Source organism: Narcine bancroftii, chromosome 3 (genome assembly GCF_036971445.1).
Source record: "Narcine bancroftii isolate sNarBan1 chromosome 3, sNarBan1.hap1, whole genome shotgun sequence".
NCBI classification, from domain to species: domain Eukaryota; kingdom Metazoa; phylum Chordata; class Chondrichthyes; order Torpediniformes; family Narcinidae; genus Narcine; species Narcine bancroftii.
In genome coordinates, this window is record NC_091471.1 from 242,547,206 (window position 1) to 242,566,075 (window position 18,870).

General features: G+C 44.0%; 1 protein-coding gene across 2 annotated transcripts in view; it reads left to right on the forward strand.

Moving 5' to 3' along the window:
- The window catches only part of notch3 (notch receptor 3), a 298,038-nt gene that overhangs the window by 98,653 nt on the left and 180,515 nt on the right, over positions 1-18,870 (forward strand). The window contains exon 1 of one of the 2 annotated variants that reach the window (XM_069927328.1): positions 1,665-1,988. The exons of the other annotated variant lie outside the window; for it this stretch is intronic. Within the exon in view, the coding sequence (XP_069783429.1) occupies positions 1,928-1,988 (61 nt within the window). The 5' untranslated portion in view covers positions 1,665-1,927. Of the gene's footprint in view, positions 1-1,664; positions 1,989-18,870 lie in introns of those variants that run through there. 2 annotated transcript variants of the gene reach the window in all.

Here is an 18,870-nt window from a genome sequence, read left to right on the forward strand (position 1 = left end):
GCCGCATCTAATGGACTCGTTATGTGCACGGTCTCCTAACTCCAAAGGAAATGGGCCAATGACAATATTCCTCAGTAACAACTGGGTCTACACCAGTGGTTCTCAATCTCCCCCACCCCCCACTCACATACCACCTTGAGTAATCCCTTACTAATTACAGAGCACTTGTGGCATAGGGATTACTCAAGGTAGTATGTGGGTGGAAAGAAAAAGTTTGAAAACCATTGCCCTATACAATTGTTCAATCAGGACAGAGCACAGGCAAAAATATATAATTTTGTTCACTGCTTATAAGTAATTAAAGTGGGGAACGAGAACAGGAGCATTTCACTGGTAGACCACAAGGGTTGGAAACTTCTGCTTTGCCTCACCAAGTTTTCATTCTTTGCAATATTATTTCTTATCTGTCTCTCCTTTCCTAGACCTCAAGTGCTGCTGCTCCCCCACCCCCACTCTCGTGTTACATGACCCCAGTGTTGCAGACAAGGAATACTACAACGCCATTTGCTGCAAAAACCTGATTTATCAGCTCACTGCGTTGCCGGGCTCCAAGGAGGAGGGGTGGGGAAAAGAGTACCTTCGCAGAGGCATCCTGGGCTCTGAAACTGGTACTTGCCCACTCTTTCAAAGGAGACCATTCCCACTTTTAATTGGGTCTTCTCCTCCCTTCCCCCCCACCCCCCCAGACCCTTTGAAAGGGGTCCAATCTTTAAAGGAGCAATCTTCCCATTTGAAAGCGACCCCTGCCCCACTTTTCGGCTCGCAGACCAGAGGCATCGGCGATACGAAAGTCTGCACCACGCTGGAGAAACAGTGTCCTGTCGAGAGCAATGATAAAGATACATCTCCAGCGTTTCGGACTCCGGCCCTTCATCAAGGTTGGTGATCTTTGCTCTCGACAGGACACTGAGCTACAATTGGGTTTTTACCTCCGATGGACGCTGCGGAACCTGTTGAGCACCTCCAGCACGTCTGCATATTTTCTACCATCACAGTGTCTGGAAGACTTTCTTGTGTCGCCTCATTTTTAGAGGAATATTTCCACAATTCTTAGTGTGTGTGTGTGAACAGGCAAGGCTGCCCACTTTTAAAGGGACACTCTCTACTTTTGTGGGCTCCCTTTTCCCAATCAGTGACCCTCCCAGCTTTTCTATGGACCCTCTTCCCATTTTAAAGACCTCCCTTTGAAACCGAGCTGACTTCCAGGAGATTATCCCCCCCATTTTCAAGGAAAGGCAAATTTCAGGCGTGAAAGATTCATCACAATGTCTCACTAGAAATAGATGCTAAAGCACTCTTGCATGAATAACAATTCTTGCCCTTCAAACTCTCAAGATACTTCCCCTCTGCTAGATTTCTCAACTCTTTGCGTCATTATCAGGTTTTTAAAAAAAAACACCAGCTTTCTCAATGAGAAAGAAGGAAACTTGCAAGAGGCTGCACAGTAATTTTTTTGTTTTGTGTGTGTCTTTAAGAAGAAATAGTTCAAGCAGATTTTTTTCTTCCCAACCCCCCAGTCAAAGTCAGAAAGGACTTGTTGATGAGACGGAGGAGCTGTTGTCTAGGAGTTCCTGAGCAGCAGTAATCCGGTGAGTACTGTACCCAGTCAATTGGGACAGTTCCACCGCATCACTGCCCCCCCCCCCCCTCGGCCTTGCGCGGAGGGATACAGCCTTGCGTGCCAGTGCTCAAGGCAGAGTGCCCTGTTAAACTTTTTCAAAAAGTTTGCTCTGAAGTTTGGAGACGCGGGATCGAGGGTTCGAGCCGAGGATTGTCCCGACGCTTTCTCTCTCTCCCCCACCAAATTAAAACTCTCCTCTTCGTCTTGCCCGATGTTAACCAAGGAATCCTGGGCTCCACATTTGAATGGATGTATAAGTTAATCAAGGAATTGGAGGAAACCTCGGAACTTTAAAACCTGCGAGCCATGGGGGATTTAAAACTCTGGAATTTACTTTGGGGACTCTTGCTGGCGGCGCTGAGCGAAGGTACGGTTTCATTTAAGGAGTAGCCCAGGAGTGGCTGCAGCGATCAGGGCGAGTGAGGATCAGCGAGAGGTTTTGTAAAGTATCGAAAACGCACTCGCAGCGACCGTGGGAATGGTTTTCCTCGGTTGCAAATCACTGCTTTTCACAGCAACTGCGGTGCCGGGCCACTTGGAGGCTGCCTTTCTCCAACGCCCCGAGAACCCCCTCTTGCATTGGGACTAAATTAAACCAACTACAGGTTGCAAGTTAAGATTGAAACTAAAAAAAAACGACACCGCTGGAGAAGCTTGAGCCCTTCGTCAAGATTGACCTGCGGAGTTTCTCCTGCGCTGTGTTTTTAATTCAATCACGGTGCCTTGCAAAGTTCATTGATCTGGTTATGGAAAACAGCCCAGCGCAACAGATGTGGAGAATTTTCACTGAGGAAGCGGATTTCAAAAGGCACACTGATTTATTAAAAAAAAATAGCACCCAACTGTAATATTGTTTTTAAGAACCATTCTTCTGCTTGATGCACGGCGGCGCTTTTCCAATGCAGTTCATGTGTGTTTGCAATCTTGCTCCGTTTAACACCAAAACGTGGATTTTCTGCAACCCTTATATTGGTTGAGCCGAGTAATTTTGCCCCGTAACAATGCGCACGAGTGTTTTTAATCGAAACGTGGACTACGGGGTCGGGAAGAGGGTCCTATTATTTTGGGAGCCCCTCCCGCTGGGAGTTTGGGGAGAGGTGGTAAATCATCAGTTTGGCTGTGAATAAAATTCCAGAGCTTGGCTGCATCTGCTTGTCATGGGATGTTAACGGGACCCGCAGGAACTTGAAGGTGGAGGATCTCTCCCCCCTTCCCGAACTGCTTGATCCCACTTGTTTTTTTTGTTACATGGCCTTCATCAGGCGTGGGTAGGGAGCTCGGAATTCTGGCAGTGAGACCGCATACCCCTCCCCTTCAGCAATTCAAAATATCAGTCGATTATTTTCAATGAGAAACAAAAGGGGTAGGTGGTCGGCGACGCAGCAAAGGGCTGCGGAGATCGGCTGGAGCATTGGTAATCCTCCAGGACTCTGTATCCCTGGGAACCAACAATTGCGCGCAGGCGAGGTGGAATGGTGAAGGGGTTCCCAGACTTTTTGTAAGGGCTGGAATGATCCGCAGGAAACCCAGAGGTGGATCCAGCGCAGGGAGGGTGCGGGGAGTTTTACTTGGCATTGTGGCTGAGAGGCTTGATCCCCGCCACTCGGCATTGCTGAGCGAACATTAACCCGCTCCATTGTCTGACTAGAACGAGGCACGGGCTGTCAAACACTGCTGCAATGTTCCCTTCTCCAAATTCTTTTGTTTTTGCCTCTCATCCATGACCCTCTCTCTCTCCCCCCTTCTCTCCCCCTCTCTCTCTCTCCTCTTTGTCCCTCTCTCCCCCAGTTTCTTTCTCTCTTACTCACTTTTTCTTTCATCTCCTCCCTACCCTTCCCCCCCCCCCCCCCCCATTCTTTCCAGTACAGCGATGTTGCCAGGAGGGGAGAGGGTGGATTTTATTCTTTTTGTTGTGGGCGAGTTTTCGTCCTTTCAGCGAGGAATCTGACTTTTGAACTTGGTGCTCAAATGCTGCGTTCAATTTACCCCCCCCCCCCTCCCAACCCCCATCACTTCCCTGCTCTGCTCGAAATTAACATGAGGCTTTTGTGTCTGCTGTTTGTTCATGCATTGACTGTTATAGCAGCACACTGTAGCTGAAGATTCTTGAGATTGCAGGCAGGACTGGAGGGCTTGAGGGAGAAGGAGAAGCTGGGGAAACTGGGACATTTCCCCCTGTAGCAGAGGAAGCTGAGGGGTAGATTCATGCAAATCATGAGCGGCATGGAAAAGGAGGATGGTTACAGAGTTTTTCTGAGGGTAGAGGTTCTAAAACCTGAGGGCATAGGTTGAAGGTTGGGCGGGCAAGATTTAAATGGGTCCTGAAGGGCATCTCTTTTGCGCTGAGCTTGGAGCTGATGTGCAGCAATGTGGCTGGAAGGCAAGGGTCCGACCGGTTGAAGTAGGCCGCAGAGGATTTGTAGCCACGTCGACATCCAGGCTACTCCAGGAGTTGGGAGTGCGAGGAAAGACACACCGACAAGCAGTCAAAGATCTCTCCAGAGCTGCTGAAGAGGGTAGTCAATGGCTTTGGATGAGGAGAAAGGATTCCACCTGGGTGCCCAAGTGAGTGAATGGCATCTAGGGGGTGAGCCCGCCAAGCCAGGATTCACTACTGAACCCTCCGGAGATGTTGTGGATCTATCAGTGAAACAATGAGGAAGGAGGGCGCCCACTTGATCACCCAGAAGATGCCACCACTCACTTGGCCGCCCCGCAGAGTCTAGACAGCAAGTCTCAGGAATGCAATAAGGGATATTAACATCTAGTCCTACATAACCTTCCTGTACAGTATCTGAAATGAACTGCCAGAGGAACTCAGCAAGTCAAACGGTGTACTTTATATAGCAAAGATAACCAACATTTCCAGCTTGAGCCCTTCATCAAGGTATAAGTAAAAACAGAATGCTGGACAAACTCCGCTGGTCAGTGTACTTTATATAGCAAAAAGGTACAGTATAAGTTAGCTTGACCTGCTGAGTTACTCCAATGTTTTTACAGATTTTCATGTTTCACCTCTGGTTGTGGTTGTAGGATCAGCAAAGTTTATTGCTCTGGTTATTGAACACAGCCCAGCACGCCGCAGATAATCATTGAGAAACTTTTAGGAAGCTGATGTCAAAATTCACAAAAATACCCCATTTCATTTTTTTTTAAATTACACCCAACTGTTTCATTGTTATCATATTATTTGATGCATGGTCCTGCCTTTCCAATGAAGCACTCGCTATAAATGTGCTGGTATTCAGTAATAGAGTTCTCTATTTGTTTTGCATTTTAATAGACATGTTGCTCCATTTAACATCAAAACATGTAAAGGTGCGTACAGTTATGGGATTTAAAGGAGATTTGGACAGGTTAAATTGATAGGAAATGGTTAGAGCAGTGTTTTTCAACCTTTTTTCCCCACTCACATACCATAATTAATCCTAAACACAGAGCATCATGGGTGGCCAACCTTTTAATTTTTAATTTAGACATCCAGCATGGGAACAGGCCATTTTGGCCCACGAGTACATACCAGGGTTGTAGGTTAATTGGGTGGCACGGACTCATGGGCTGAAATGGCCTGTTCCCGTGCTGGATGTCTAAATTAAAAAATGAAGGCATTGTCCCCTTGTAATAGCCACATCACTGATGGAGAGGGCATGAATGTGCATATTTGAAGATGACGAGATAAGAGAAATTTATGCCTTGATAATGAACTTAAGCCCGAAACGTCAGTTATGTATCTATCTTTGTTTGACCTGCTGAGTTTCTCCAGCATTGAATTTTTAACTTAAGAATTTATATCGTTTTTTAAAAAAGCAGGCAAAAAATGTAGAAATCAAGCTAAACCTTTATAAATTTAATTTTTAATTGTGAGATACAGCACAGTATCAGGTCCTTCTGGCCAACTAGAATACCATAGGTGCTCTGTGGTTAGTAAGGGATTGCTTAAGATGGTATCTGTGGGGGTCGCTGGATAAAGTGGCGACTCTCTGTCTGCCCTATGATAGACAAAAGTTGAATAATTTCATGTATGTTACATTTTAAAAGTAGTATTACATGACAATAATGGAACCTGTACCTTTATCTTGCGCGAGTGAAAAATAAAGGTTGAGAACCACTTGGCTTGGAAGAATAGAGGCTAAATGGAGGCAAATAGGACCAGATTAGATAGATTAGTTGAGCTGATAAATCTGTTTCCATGCTTTGTGGTGATGGTGGAGGAATGCTGGGGTTAAGAGAAAGGGAGATTGAGTTGTGTGTTAATGCTATCTCTGTACCTCCTCTTCCACATCTACAAGATTATGAGATCTCCGCATCCCTCCCATCCTGGGCCTTTCTCGAGCATACCTGGGGGTGGGGGTGGGGGGTGGGGGAAGCTTGAAGCCGCAGATTCAAGGTGACTGGCATTAGAATGTGGGGGAAAGACTTCCTCACTCCACAAATGGTGCAGGACTGGATTTCCCTGCCTGGAAGGATACTGGAAGTAGATCCGTCCCAGGGAGTTTAACTAGACCAAAAGGAGATTGGGCATGTTAAGGAGAAGGGAGCTGGGGAATGGTGCTGACAGGAGGGAGCTAGTATAGATTTTATGGGCTGAATGCTGTCCTTCTGTGGTTTCACCAGCGGTTTCAATGGCCAAGGCTTTTGGTTCTGTTTTTCTGCCTCTGTCCTTAAAACTCACCTGTAGCAAAGCTGTCGGGCAACTGTCCAAATGTCTTCTGTGGAAAAGGCTCAGATTTTGTTTGGCAATGTGCCTCTGAAGCCATTCAAGTACATTTCTACAACAGAAGTGCTATTAAATGCAAGTTGTTATCAAAAGCAAACAACTCTTGTTTAGTGCCCATTCCTGTTACATCATATCCTTCCATAAAGTCATTGGGAGTGATGAATTGATTCTGGTTTCTCTTCCCTTCCCCTTTACTCTGTGAAGCATGACCATCACAGATGTGATGTGCTCTATATTCTGTCTAATTCTGTGCCGTTGTCCATGGAGCAGTCAGTGATGGAAAATGTGCTGGACTGGAGACGGTCAACAACCAGTCTTTCACTGACCTAAGCACTGCAAGCGTTTCTTCATGGGCAGGTTTTTTTTCTCTCTCTGTAATTTTCCAATGAGTTTTTATTGCACTCAACAAATGAAGTGGCAGGAGACCATTCTCATATTCAGATTCACGTCTGCCTTCCATTCAGGCACGGCGGTAAACTTCAGCTGCCTTCCTGCTGCAACATTTAACTCCAGCTTATCAACCATCTGTCGGTCTTAATATTACAATTTTCACTTGTTTTTCAGCCTCAACAATTTCTTGGTGAAGACAGATTTGGTCTGTTTTTGAACAAAGATGAGCTTTGTCACCTATGATGGTTAATTTTCTGACTTTGTGTCCTTGTTCTGCAGCTCCCTCCTTTAAAGGAAATGGTTTCTTTCCACAGTCTTAAATTAAATCACTTAAATTAGCTCTATCCTTACAAATTTAGCAACATAGAAACAGAAAACCTAAAGCACAATACAGGCCCTTCGTCCCACAAAATTATGCCAAACATGTCCCTACCGTAGAAATTACTCAGCTTTCCCATAGCCCTCTGTTTTTCTAACCTCCATATACCTATCCAAAAGTCTCATAAAGGACCCTAACGTATTCTATCCATGCACCCACCACTCTCTGTGTTAAGAATTTACACCTGACATCTCCTCTGTTATCTACTCCCCAGCACCTTAACCCCGTGTCCTCTTGTGGCAACCATTTCAGCCCTGGGGAAAAAGTGTCGACTATCCACGATCAATGCCTCTCATCATCTTAAACACCTCTATTGGGTCACATCTCATCCTCCGCCACTCCAAGGAGAAAAGGCCGAGTTCACTCAACCTGTTTTCATCAGGCCTGCTCGCTAATCTGGGCAACATCCTTGTAAATCTCCTTTGCACCCTTTCTATGGTTTCCACATCCTTCTGGTGGTGAGGTGACCAGAACTGCATCTGACTTGGGTCCTATGTAGCTGCAACATTACCTCTCGGCTCCTAAATTCAATTCCACAATTAATGTATACCTTCTTAATCACAGAATCAACCATCTCAGCTGCTTTGAGCATCCCAAGATCCCGCTGATCCTCCAAACTGCCAGTAGACAACTCTATATTCTACCATCATATTTCTGCATTCATGTCCATGCGAGCTTGGTTTATGCAACCGCCCCCCCCTCCACCTTACAATCTATGCCTTTTAACCCTGCTATCATTCCAGTGATTCTTCATTGCATCCTGTCTAAAGGAGTGAAACACAGAAGTCTGCAGATGTGTGTAGTAAAAATACAGAAATGCTGGAGGAACTCGCAGCGTCCACAGGAGATAAAGTTCAAAAATGTACCTGGGTCGTAGGTCAATTGGGTGGCACAGACTCGTGGGCCAAAATGAGCCTGTAGGTCTAAATGTAAAATTTATATTTTGCCGATGTTTCAGGCCTGAGCCCTTTTTCAAGGAGTATACAAAGAACAAAAAGCTGTCAGGATAAAGCAAGATTGGCTGGGGGAGGGGTCCAGACCAACAAAAGGACATGATAAGAGGAAAGGCGAGAATTGATTTGGCTCTATGAAAGGAGACAGGGAAAAGAGAAGAGATGTGTGTGTGTGTGTGTGTGTGTGTGTGTGTGTGTGTGTGTGTGTGTGTGTGTGTGTGTGTGTGTGTGTGTGTGTGTGTGTGTGTGTGTGTGTACGTATATAAGTCTATAATCTATCTATCAATATATATAAAAGGGGAAAGGCTTCCTGTTGCCCAGATCTGAATGCAACATGCCAGTGTGATCTAACCAGAATATGGTGATTTGTACTCTTTTGCATGCTAGAATATTGGAGACAATAATCCTACATTCCAGCAATCTCTTCAGATCTTGAGAAATAATGCGCAAAAACAGAGTGTTTCCACCATCTGGAAATCACCACGGATTCATGGGTCCAAAGGTGATGACCGCACTTTTCCACATTATGTCCTAAAAATTGTATCCATTCACTAAATCTACCATTGTCCTCTTGTAATGGCCACATCACTTACTGAGAGGACATGATATATTTTTGAAGATGACTGGGTAAAAAGTTGATGCCTTGATGAAGGGCTCTAGCCTGAAACTTTAGTTATCTATTTTTATCTTTGCTATATAAAGTCCAGTTTGACCTGCCAGTTTCTTCAGCAGTGTTTTCACTTGAGAAGTTTATACTTTTTTTAAATAAGCAGGCAGAAAAGTCCAGCACGGTGACAGGTCCCTCTGGAACATGAGCCCACACTGTTCAAATATACACATGACCAATTAACTTACAAACCTTGTACATCTTTGGAATGTGGGACGAAACCAGAGCATCCAGAGGAAACACACGCAAGCGCGGGGAGAACGTACAAACTCCTTACAGACAGCGCTGGATTCGAACCAGGGTCGCTGGTGCTGCAATAGCGTTATGCTATCCACTACGCCAACCTTTCCGTGGGTCCCATGTGGAATATTGTGTTCGGTTCTGTGAAGACAATGGTTAGAGAAGGTGGGAGAATGGAACCGGGGATCTGGGACTTAATTATCGTGGAGAGGTGGAACTTCAATTCTGCCATAAAGCTTGTGCACTTGACAGTGAAGGTTACTGGGGTTGAATCAAAGACTAACCTTGATTTTCCCAGCAGGAATACAACTGAATGTGGTTCAAGGATAGGGCTGAGTTCCACTACTCTCCCAGACACAGGCCACCTCCCCCACCTTCCTGTTTCTTAATTTACTTACCTCTGTCCCAAACTCTTTCGGACTGAAAGAAATTCATGTTATATAATGCTCCCCAGTTAGCATGGGTGGGTGGCACAATTAGCACAACGCTAATACTGGGGCAGCGACCCAGGTTAGAATCCAGTGCAGTCTGTTAGGAGTTTGTACGATCTCCCCATCTCTGGTAATTCTTGGACAATACACTTGGTGTGTTGCAGATCAGCACTTCCCTGCTTCAATCATTCCGTGCTGAACCCCGTAACCTCCCCGTGGAAGTGACTCAATTTTGGTAGAGATTATTATTCATTCAAAAAAAGAATGGAATGGTTTGGAGTATATAACATGATGCAGAATTAAGCAGATGTACTAATGTACATCTAATTATGCCAAAACACAGAAATGCTGGAGGAACTCAGCAGATTTCACAGCAGCCTATATATATCTGAGAAGATAAATAGTATATTTTTCCCTCCTATGGATCCTGCAAGACCATCTGAGCTCCTCCGGCATTTCTGTGTTTTGACTACAATCACAATGTCTGCAGACTTTTGTGTTTCACTCAACTTCTGTAATCATGCCAGTGGTATTTCAGTGAGATCTGGGCACAGTCTTCTGTACGTTCCTTTTCAGGATGCGAGCATTGCTTGCAAGTTCTCCCATTCCCTTCATGTTCTCTGGATGCTGGTGATCCACTGCCTTTGGTACGGTGCAGTGAAGTGGGTAGCTCATGGCTGTGGGGCTGGAGTCTCTTGAGCTTTGATCTGGCTGAACTCGTTCTCTGAAGGGTATCAGCAAATGAGCTCGATATTAAGTCATAATCCAACATTTCACCAATAATAATTTTCAAGATTCAGCTGAATTCAAATTTGTATCTTACCACATTTAAAGTCTGAGTTTTGTGGATCATTTGTTCAATAATGTTACTTTGCACCATGCTTGAAGGCATGTGTACCAGTGAGTTAAATTGAAAGTTTGCTGATGTGTAGTTTAAAGTACATTTAAATGTGTGAAATGTAGTGCAGTGGAGAAGGATTAAAACTGCCAGGGAGGCACGCAGGATGACGGCCTGTGAGGAAGGAGCTCCGTTGAAAATAAGGGTAAACCTCTGCCGCAATAGCGTGGATCTCCCAGTGGCCACCCATTTCAGTTCTCCATCCTATTCCCTTGCCGACATGCCTGTCCATGGTCTCATGCACTGCCAGACTGAAACCACCTGTAAATTAGAGGAACAGCACTTCATCTTCCGACTAGACGCCTTCCAGCTGGATGGCATTAATATCGACTTCTCTGGCTATCATTAAACCACCCCCTCCCTCCCCACATCCTTCTTTCCCCGACCTCTCTCTCACAGACATGATAAATTTTACCTAGTCTCTTATCACATCCAATCAACACCTTTTGTTGGTCTTGATTCCTCCCCCATGGTTTAATTCTGAGACTTTATGCTTCTGCCTTTTCTGATTTAACCTTGAAGAAGGGCTCAGGCCTGAAACATCGGCAACGTATCTTTGACTCCTATAGACTAGCTGAGTTCCTCCAGCATTTTGTATGTTTACTACAATCACAGCATCTGGAGCATATTGAGTCTGACGCTGCCTGTGAGGAGTTTGAACGTTCTCCCCATTGTCTGCGTGAGTTTTCCCTGGGGGGCTCCAGTTTCCTCCCACCCTTCAAAATGTAGGTTAATTGGGGTATTTGGGCTTGTGGGCTGTACGTCTAAATATAATTTAAAATTTAAATACCCGGACTTCAGTTTGGCAAAGCAGTCTGTTTTATGGTTGACTGTAACTGCTTGCTGAGTTGAGGGGTAGTGGGGTAGAAAAATTAATGCTGGCATGCTAGCAACGTTCAGGTTCCCGTTGTTACAGTAAAAGCTCAGAAATCCAGACTCTCAAACCTTTTAAATTTAGTGGGCTTCTGGTGCATGTGTGTAAGCGCCACAGATGCACAGCATCAATAAGCGACCACGCTTAATACAGGTAATCTTATTACAAAGGAATTAATTTGTACATTGTATTTTTCTTTTACAGTGTTCATTTTAAACATAATTTCAACCATTACATGCTCTTTTTTTGTAGTGAAAAAATTGTTGACATTTTTGTCATGGGTTGACTTTTATTCTTTAAAACTGTTCATTTTGATAAATGAAGCATATTGTATTTGCTAATGAATAAACTATCAAAACTTACCTGTTCATCTCTTGCTGATTTCTTCTTGAATTTGAATTTTTAAAGTACTGCCTGAGAATCCGGAAAAATCTGGTCCGACCCAAACCCCGAGCAGTCTGGATTTTAGAATTTTTACTGTAAATTAACATGGAGATCTGAATTATAAATTTCTTGAGGCACTAGCCAATGCACATCCTCAACCCTTTCTGTTACTGCATTAAAGTAGTTAAAAACAATGTGATGCGTTTAAGTAATGTATTTCAAAGTGATGTGTTTCTCCATCATGGTAAATAGTAGGGCACTGAGGAGTGCAGTAGAACGGAGAGATACATAATTCCCTGAAAGTAGAACATAGGGTTGTAAAGAGAGCCTTTGGCATATTGGCCTTCATAAATCAAAGTATTGAGTCCAGGATTTGGAATGTGACCACGTTAAAGTTGGATAAGACATTGATGAGGCCAAATTCGGAGAATTGTGTGCAATTTTGGTCACCTAACCTCAGGAAAGATATCAGTAAGATAGAAAGAGTGCAGGGAAGATTTACTGGGATGTTGCTGGGACTTCAGGAACTGAGTTATGGGGAAAAGTTAAACAGGTTAGAAGAATGAGGGGAGATTTGATAGAGGTATTTAAAATTATGAGTGGGGGGGAACAGACAGACTAAATGTAGATAGTTTTTTTTCCACTGTCAATAGAAACCAGAGGACATGGGCTAAGGGTGAAAAGGGAAAAGTTTAGGAGGAACATGAGGGGGGACTTCTTCACAAAGAGAATGGTGGGAGTGTGGAATGAGCTGACAGCTTTAAGTGGTGAATATGGGCTAAGTTTTAACATTTAAGATGAATTTGGACAGGTACATGGATGGGAGGGGTATGAAGGACTATGGACTCGGTGCAGGTCAGTGGGACTAGGCCAAAAAAAATGGTTTGGCACGGATCAGAAGGGCCGAAGGGGCCTGTTTCTGTGGTGTAATATTTTATGGTTTTATTGAACAAGGATGCATTGTTTACAAACCTCCAGCATTCTGGCACAGCCTCCTGCAACTGAAAAATGAGTAGATTATTTAGTCTTACTTTCTTGCTGAGGAAACTAATTCAAGTTTATTTATCATCCGATTGTCCCAGTACAACCAGATGAAATAGCGTTCTCGGGTCCACGGTGCAGAACAGTGCAAAACTTACGTTCAGACATAACACAAATCCAGACAATACATATACATATGTACCTATATTAAAATCAATATTGTTAATAAATACGAGAGGTCACCATTGTATGGAGCTGAAGTGGCGCTGGAACCTCATGCTCCACCATTTGTATTTTCGGATACATCTCATCCAGACACTGATTTCTCCTTCGAGCTCGGTCAACCTTTTACATACACTCTCTCTATCTGTTCCGTTCTTCTACAGTACCCCTTTACTGCGATATTCTTTCCTGTTAAGACACTTCTCATACTTGGCCAGTGCCCTTTTTTCACAAGGAGAGTACCCGTGTGATCCCCAGTTAATTCGATCCTTCCTTGGGTACCAGTCTTGCGGCTGAGCTTTCCGGCAGTAGTGCTAAGTTGTTGAATGGTTGATGCAGCCAATAGATTTGCTGGTATTCTGCATGGATTCTGAAGTATACTGTAAAATATATTTAGTCCTTTAATCGACAGACATAACAATTACAGCACGGAAACAGGCCATTAGGCCCTTCTAGTCCGCACCGAACCAAACACCCCTTTCTAATCCCACCTCCCTGCACAATGCCCATAACCCTCCATCTTCTTCTCATCCATATACCTGTCCAACCTTTTCTTAAATAATACAATTGACTCCGCCGCCACTATTTCTCCCGGAAGATCATTCCACACAGCTACCACTCTCTGAGTAAAGAAGTTCCCCCTCATGTTACCTCTAAACCTCTGTCCCTTAATTCTTAACTCATGTCCTCTTGTTTTAAACTTTCCTCCTCTTAACGGAAATAGTCTATCCACATCCATTCTGTCTATCCCTTTCATAATCTTAAATACTTCTATCAAATCCCCTCTCAACCTTCTACGCTCCAAAGAATAAAGACCCAATCTGTCCAATCTCTCCCCATACTCCAGATGCTTAAACCCAGGCAACATTCTGGTAAACCTTCTCTGCACTCTCTCCACTCTGTTTATATCCTTCCTATAATTAGGCGACCAGAACTGCACACAGAACTCCAAATTAGGCCACACCAACGTCTTATACAATCTCAACATCACCTCCCAACTCCTATATTCCATGCAATGATTGATAAAGGCCAGCATACTAAAAGCCTTCTTCACCACCCTATTCACGTGAGTTTCTACCTTCAGGGAACGATGTACCGTCACTCCTAAATCTTTCTGCTCTTCTGTATTCCTCAATGCTCTCCCATTTACCACATATGTCCTATTCTGATTCTTCTTACCAAAATGAAGCACCTCACACTTATCAGCATTAAATTCCATCTGCCATTTTTCAGCCCACTTTTCTAAGCAGTCCAAATCCCTCTGCAATCCTTGAAAACCTTCTTCATTATCCACTATTCCACCTATCTTAGTATCGTCTGCATATTTACTAATCCAATTCACCACCCCATCATCTAGATCATTAATGTATATAACGAACAACAATGGGCCCAATACAGATCCTTGAGGCACACCACTGGTCACCGGCCTCCAACCTGACAGACAATTATCCACTACCACTCTCTGGCCTCTCCCTTTCAGCCAATGTTCAATCCATTTGACTATCTCAAAATTTATACCTAAAGACTGCACCTTCCTAACTAACCTTCCATGTGGTACCTTATCGAAGGCCTTACTGAAGTCCATATAGACAACATCCACTGCGCTACCCTCATCCACATTCCTAGTCACCTCTTCAAAAAATTCAATCAGATTGGTCAAACATGACCTTCCTCCCACAAATCCATGTTGAGTGCTCCTGATCAGACCCTGTCTATCCAGATGTTTATAAGTACTATCTCCAAGAATTTTCTCCATTAATTTACTTACCACAGACGTCAAACTTACAGGCCGATAGTTGCCAGGCTTCCTCCTTGAACCCTTTTTCAATAACGGAACCACATGCGCAATGCGCCAATCCTCCGGCACTATCCCCATATCTAATGACATTTGAAAAATTACTGCCAGAGCCTCTGCTATTTCCTCCTTCACTTCTCTCAATGTCCTGGGGAAGATCCCGTCTGGTCCCGGAGACTTATCCACCTTTATATTCTTCAAAAGCCTTAAAACTACACCTTTTGTAATCTCTATATTCCCCATATTTACCCAATTTGCTTTTTTTATCCCACATCTCCCAATATCCTTCTCCTTAGTGAATACCGAAGAAAAGAAACTGTTCAATATCTCCCCCATTTCTCTAGGTTCCACACACAGTTTTCCACTCTGATTTTCTAAGGGACCAATTTTGTCTCTAGCTTTCCTCTTACCATTAACATATTTGTAGAACTCTTTTGGATTAGTTTTCACCCTGCTTGCCATAGTTTTCTCGTACCTTCTTTTAGCTTTCCTAATTCCTCTCTTAAGATTCCTCTTACATTCAATGTATCTTTCAAACATCTCCTTAACTCCATGCTTCTTATATCTAATGTATGCCTCCCTTTTTCTTCGAACCAAGTTTCCAATATTCCTTGAAAACCACGGCTCTCTCAAACCTTTTGCCCCTCCTTTTAACCTAACAGGAACATAAAGCTTTTGCACTCTCAAAATCTGATCTTTAAAAGACTTCCATCTCTCTACTACATCCTGCCCATAAAACAAATTGTCCCAATGCACACCCTGCAAGTCCTTTCGCATCTCCTCAAATCTAGCTTTTCCCCAATCAAAAACCTCAATCCTTGGCCCTGATTTCTCTCTTTCCATAATGACATTGAAGCTGATGGCATTATGATCACTGGACCCGAAGTGCTCGCCAACACTAACCTCCGTCACTTGACCCATCCCATTTGCCAACAGTAGATCTAACACTGCTCCTTCTCTGGTCGGCACCTCTACATATTGTTGTAAAAAACTATCTTGCACACATTTCACAAACTCTAACCCATCCATTCCTTTCACAGAATGTGTTTCCCAATCTATATCAATGAGTTTGTTCCTGTGTGTTAAGGCATTGGTAGATAATGAAACAGGCTCCAAGTTTGAGTCTATACTGGCTATCTGAAAGTTTTATGCACGTGAATACCAGTCTTTTTTCCCCTTTCCTCATATCGTTGGAAACTGTTTTCCCTTTTGAGTAACCTGTTGTAAGTTATTTTTAAATTTTCTCTCAGTTCCCTTTGAGACCATAATAACTCACTGTCATTTTGTTCCATGATCTGCTCAGTGCCTTGGTTTCTGTTTTGGTCCTTGTATTACCAACTACCCTTTTTCGCAAACTTTTAAATATTTTCATTGCTCATTCACCAGGGTCCCTCCCAATGTTTGATTCCCATCAATCTGAACCACATGGTTTTAAACTCGCTGGAATTTTCATTCATATTTTGTCATTATAAGTATACTGAACTTTCCAACGTTGTCCAGATATCAGTTATAATATGTAGTGGATATGCTGCCATATCAGTGAATTTCTGCGTAGAAAAGTTGACATATTCTTTTTTGACATCCAGCACAGTAACAGACCATTCCAGCCCACGAGCCTGTGCCACCCAATTAACCTACAACCCTTGATACGTTTTGAAGGGTGCGAGGAAACCAGAGCACCCGGGGAAAACTCACGCAGACACGGGGAGAACGTAGAGCGTGGGTTTCAAACCCCGGTCCTGATTACTGACATTGTAACAACGTTGCGCTAGCTGCCTAGCTAACTGTGCTGTCCCTGTGATATGTCCCATGAATGGAATGTGCAGCTTGTCTTGTTCTTCAGTGAAATGTGTTTATCAGTAGCCGCTTTCAGGTGGCCAGAATACCCGACTGTAAATCCGCCTATTCTACCCCAATGCGGCTGTTGGGTGGCCACCTGAAAGTGGAGAACCCAGCCGGGAGGAGCACTTAATATAACCCTCCTCCTGTAGGTATGTTCTCCAGCTTGGAGAATCCCCTGTTGGCACCTGAAAGCAGCAGTGGGACTATGGCCTCAGTCCACAGGAGTTGGCCGCGGCCACCTGAACATCCCAGCTGCATTCCCCGGCCACGTCTGCTGGTGCATTATCTGCGTCCGAGCACTTGAAAGCGGCTAGTGACTTTATGGTTGGTATATTGTACTCACTGGTATATATGTAAGTGACTATCAGTGAGATTTTGATGTATGGAACAGAGGAAGAGAACGGGTGACACGATGAGAGTATTGTTTAGTGCGATTCTATAACAGCACCAGTGACTGGGGTTTGAATCCCACACTGTCTGTAAGGAGTTTGTTTGTTCTTTCTGTGTCTGTGGGTTTTCCCCAGGGGCTCTGGTTTCCTCCCACCCTTCATACAGGGTTAATTTGGGTTTAAATGGCCAGAATCCGATTCTGCTGATGTAAATAAAATGTAAAAATTTATAGAACAGAGAGGGGAAACCTTTAGAGATAATAGTCTGGCACAGAATTGATTGTATAAGAAAACAAATCAGGGAGCAAAAAACATGTCGCTGAGATGACTCAGCAAGTCTAATGCTGTACGTTTTGGGTCGAGACCCTTCACTAAGACTTGAACGACCTCAACCTGAAACATCAACTCTACTCCACAGAGACTATCCGATGCAAAGAGGCCCTCCAGCAATTCGCTTTGGAGTGAAGTTGATGTTGCTATGGTTTTATGAAAGGAAAATTGCTTTTTTACTGATTTGATATTATATCGGATGAATAAATTGACTTGAGTGTTGAAAAAAATGTGGCTGATAATGTGCCTTTCAAAAGTACAAAGAACCACACAAAAAAAAGGCACGGTCTGCGTAGCGGTTAGCACAACGCTGTTGCAGTGCCAGTGACTCAGGTTCGAATCCGGCGCTGTCTGTAAGGAGTTTGCATGTTCTCCCGTGTCTGTGGATTTCCTCTGAGGGGGTTCAGTTTCCTTCCATTTGCTTTTTACATTTTGACATACAGCACGGTAACAGGCCCTTGCGCCCCACAAGCGCATGCCGCTCTATTACACCCAATTGACCCACACCCTCAGTGCGTTCGAACGGTGGGAGGAAACCGGAGTGCCTGGAGGAAACCCATGCTGACATGGGGAGAATGTACATGCTCTTTACAGACAGTGAGGGTTGTGGGTTAATTGAGGGTTTGGTCAGCAGGGGCTCATGAGCCAGAGAGGCCTGTTACGGTGCTGTATGTCCAAATTTTTTAAAAAAAGCAACAGCAAAAGAACAAGGTACAGAACTGAAGAGACAGAAGGGACTAGGGAGCAGTGAGCAGGGATGATAATGTGGAAAATTGGATCAGCAAGCTTGCAGATGACACAAAGGTGTGATCAACAGCAAGGAAGGCTTTCAAAGCTTGCAGACGGATCTGGACCAGCTGGAAAAGTGGGCTGCAAAGTGGCAGATGGAATTTAATGCAGACGAATGTGAGGTTTTGCATCTTGGAAGGACATGTGCGGTAAATGGAAGGGCACTGAGGACTGCAGTAGAAGAGAGGGATTTGGGATTATGCTTCTGGCATATTGGACTACATAAATCAGTATTCAGTAAAGGAATTGGGATGATATTGTAAAGTTTTACAAGGCATTCATCATTTGAGTGCCTTGCTGTTCGGCCTGGACAATCACGTCTCTCCATTCGTCACGATCTCTGACCCTCCGAATTGTAGTTGTTGTCTCCCCTGTTCTCCTTTGGTGAAGGCTCCATCTTTGAGCTGAGTCTGTAGTCAATATTGAGTTCATAATGATACAAGGGAAAATACTGAAGTGGTTTCCTGTTGCTGCCTTCATTTGCAGGGTCCATATTGGATCGGTAAACCCTGGCCATTGATCCTCAGATTCATCTGCTCAGGTTTTTAGTTTAATGACCATAAATTCCAATTTGTAGAATTTGCTTGTAAAAACCATCCACCACCTGCAATCCCGTGACCCTGATTGGGAGGCTAAACAGGTACTACACCTTGTCCAAGGGTGATCTGTAGGCTATCAGGTGGAAGGACCACCTTACACCTTTTGCTGACCAATTGTGCAGCATCGACACCATCTAAGGTATGGGTGAGGCTAAATTTGGAGTATTGTGTCAGATTTGGTCACCTAACTACAGGAAAGATAGCAATAAGATTGAAAAAGTACAGAGGAGATTTACAATGATGTTGCCAGGACTTGAGGACTGAGCTACAATGAAAGGTTAAACAGGCTAGGACTTTATTCTCTGGAACAGAAGAATGAGGGGATTTGATAGAGGTAGACAAAATTATGATGAGTATAGACAGGGTAGG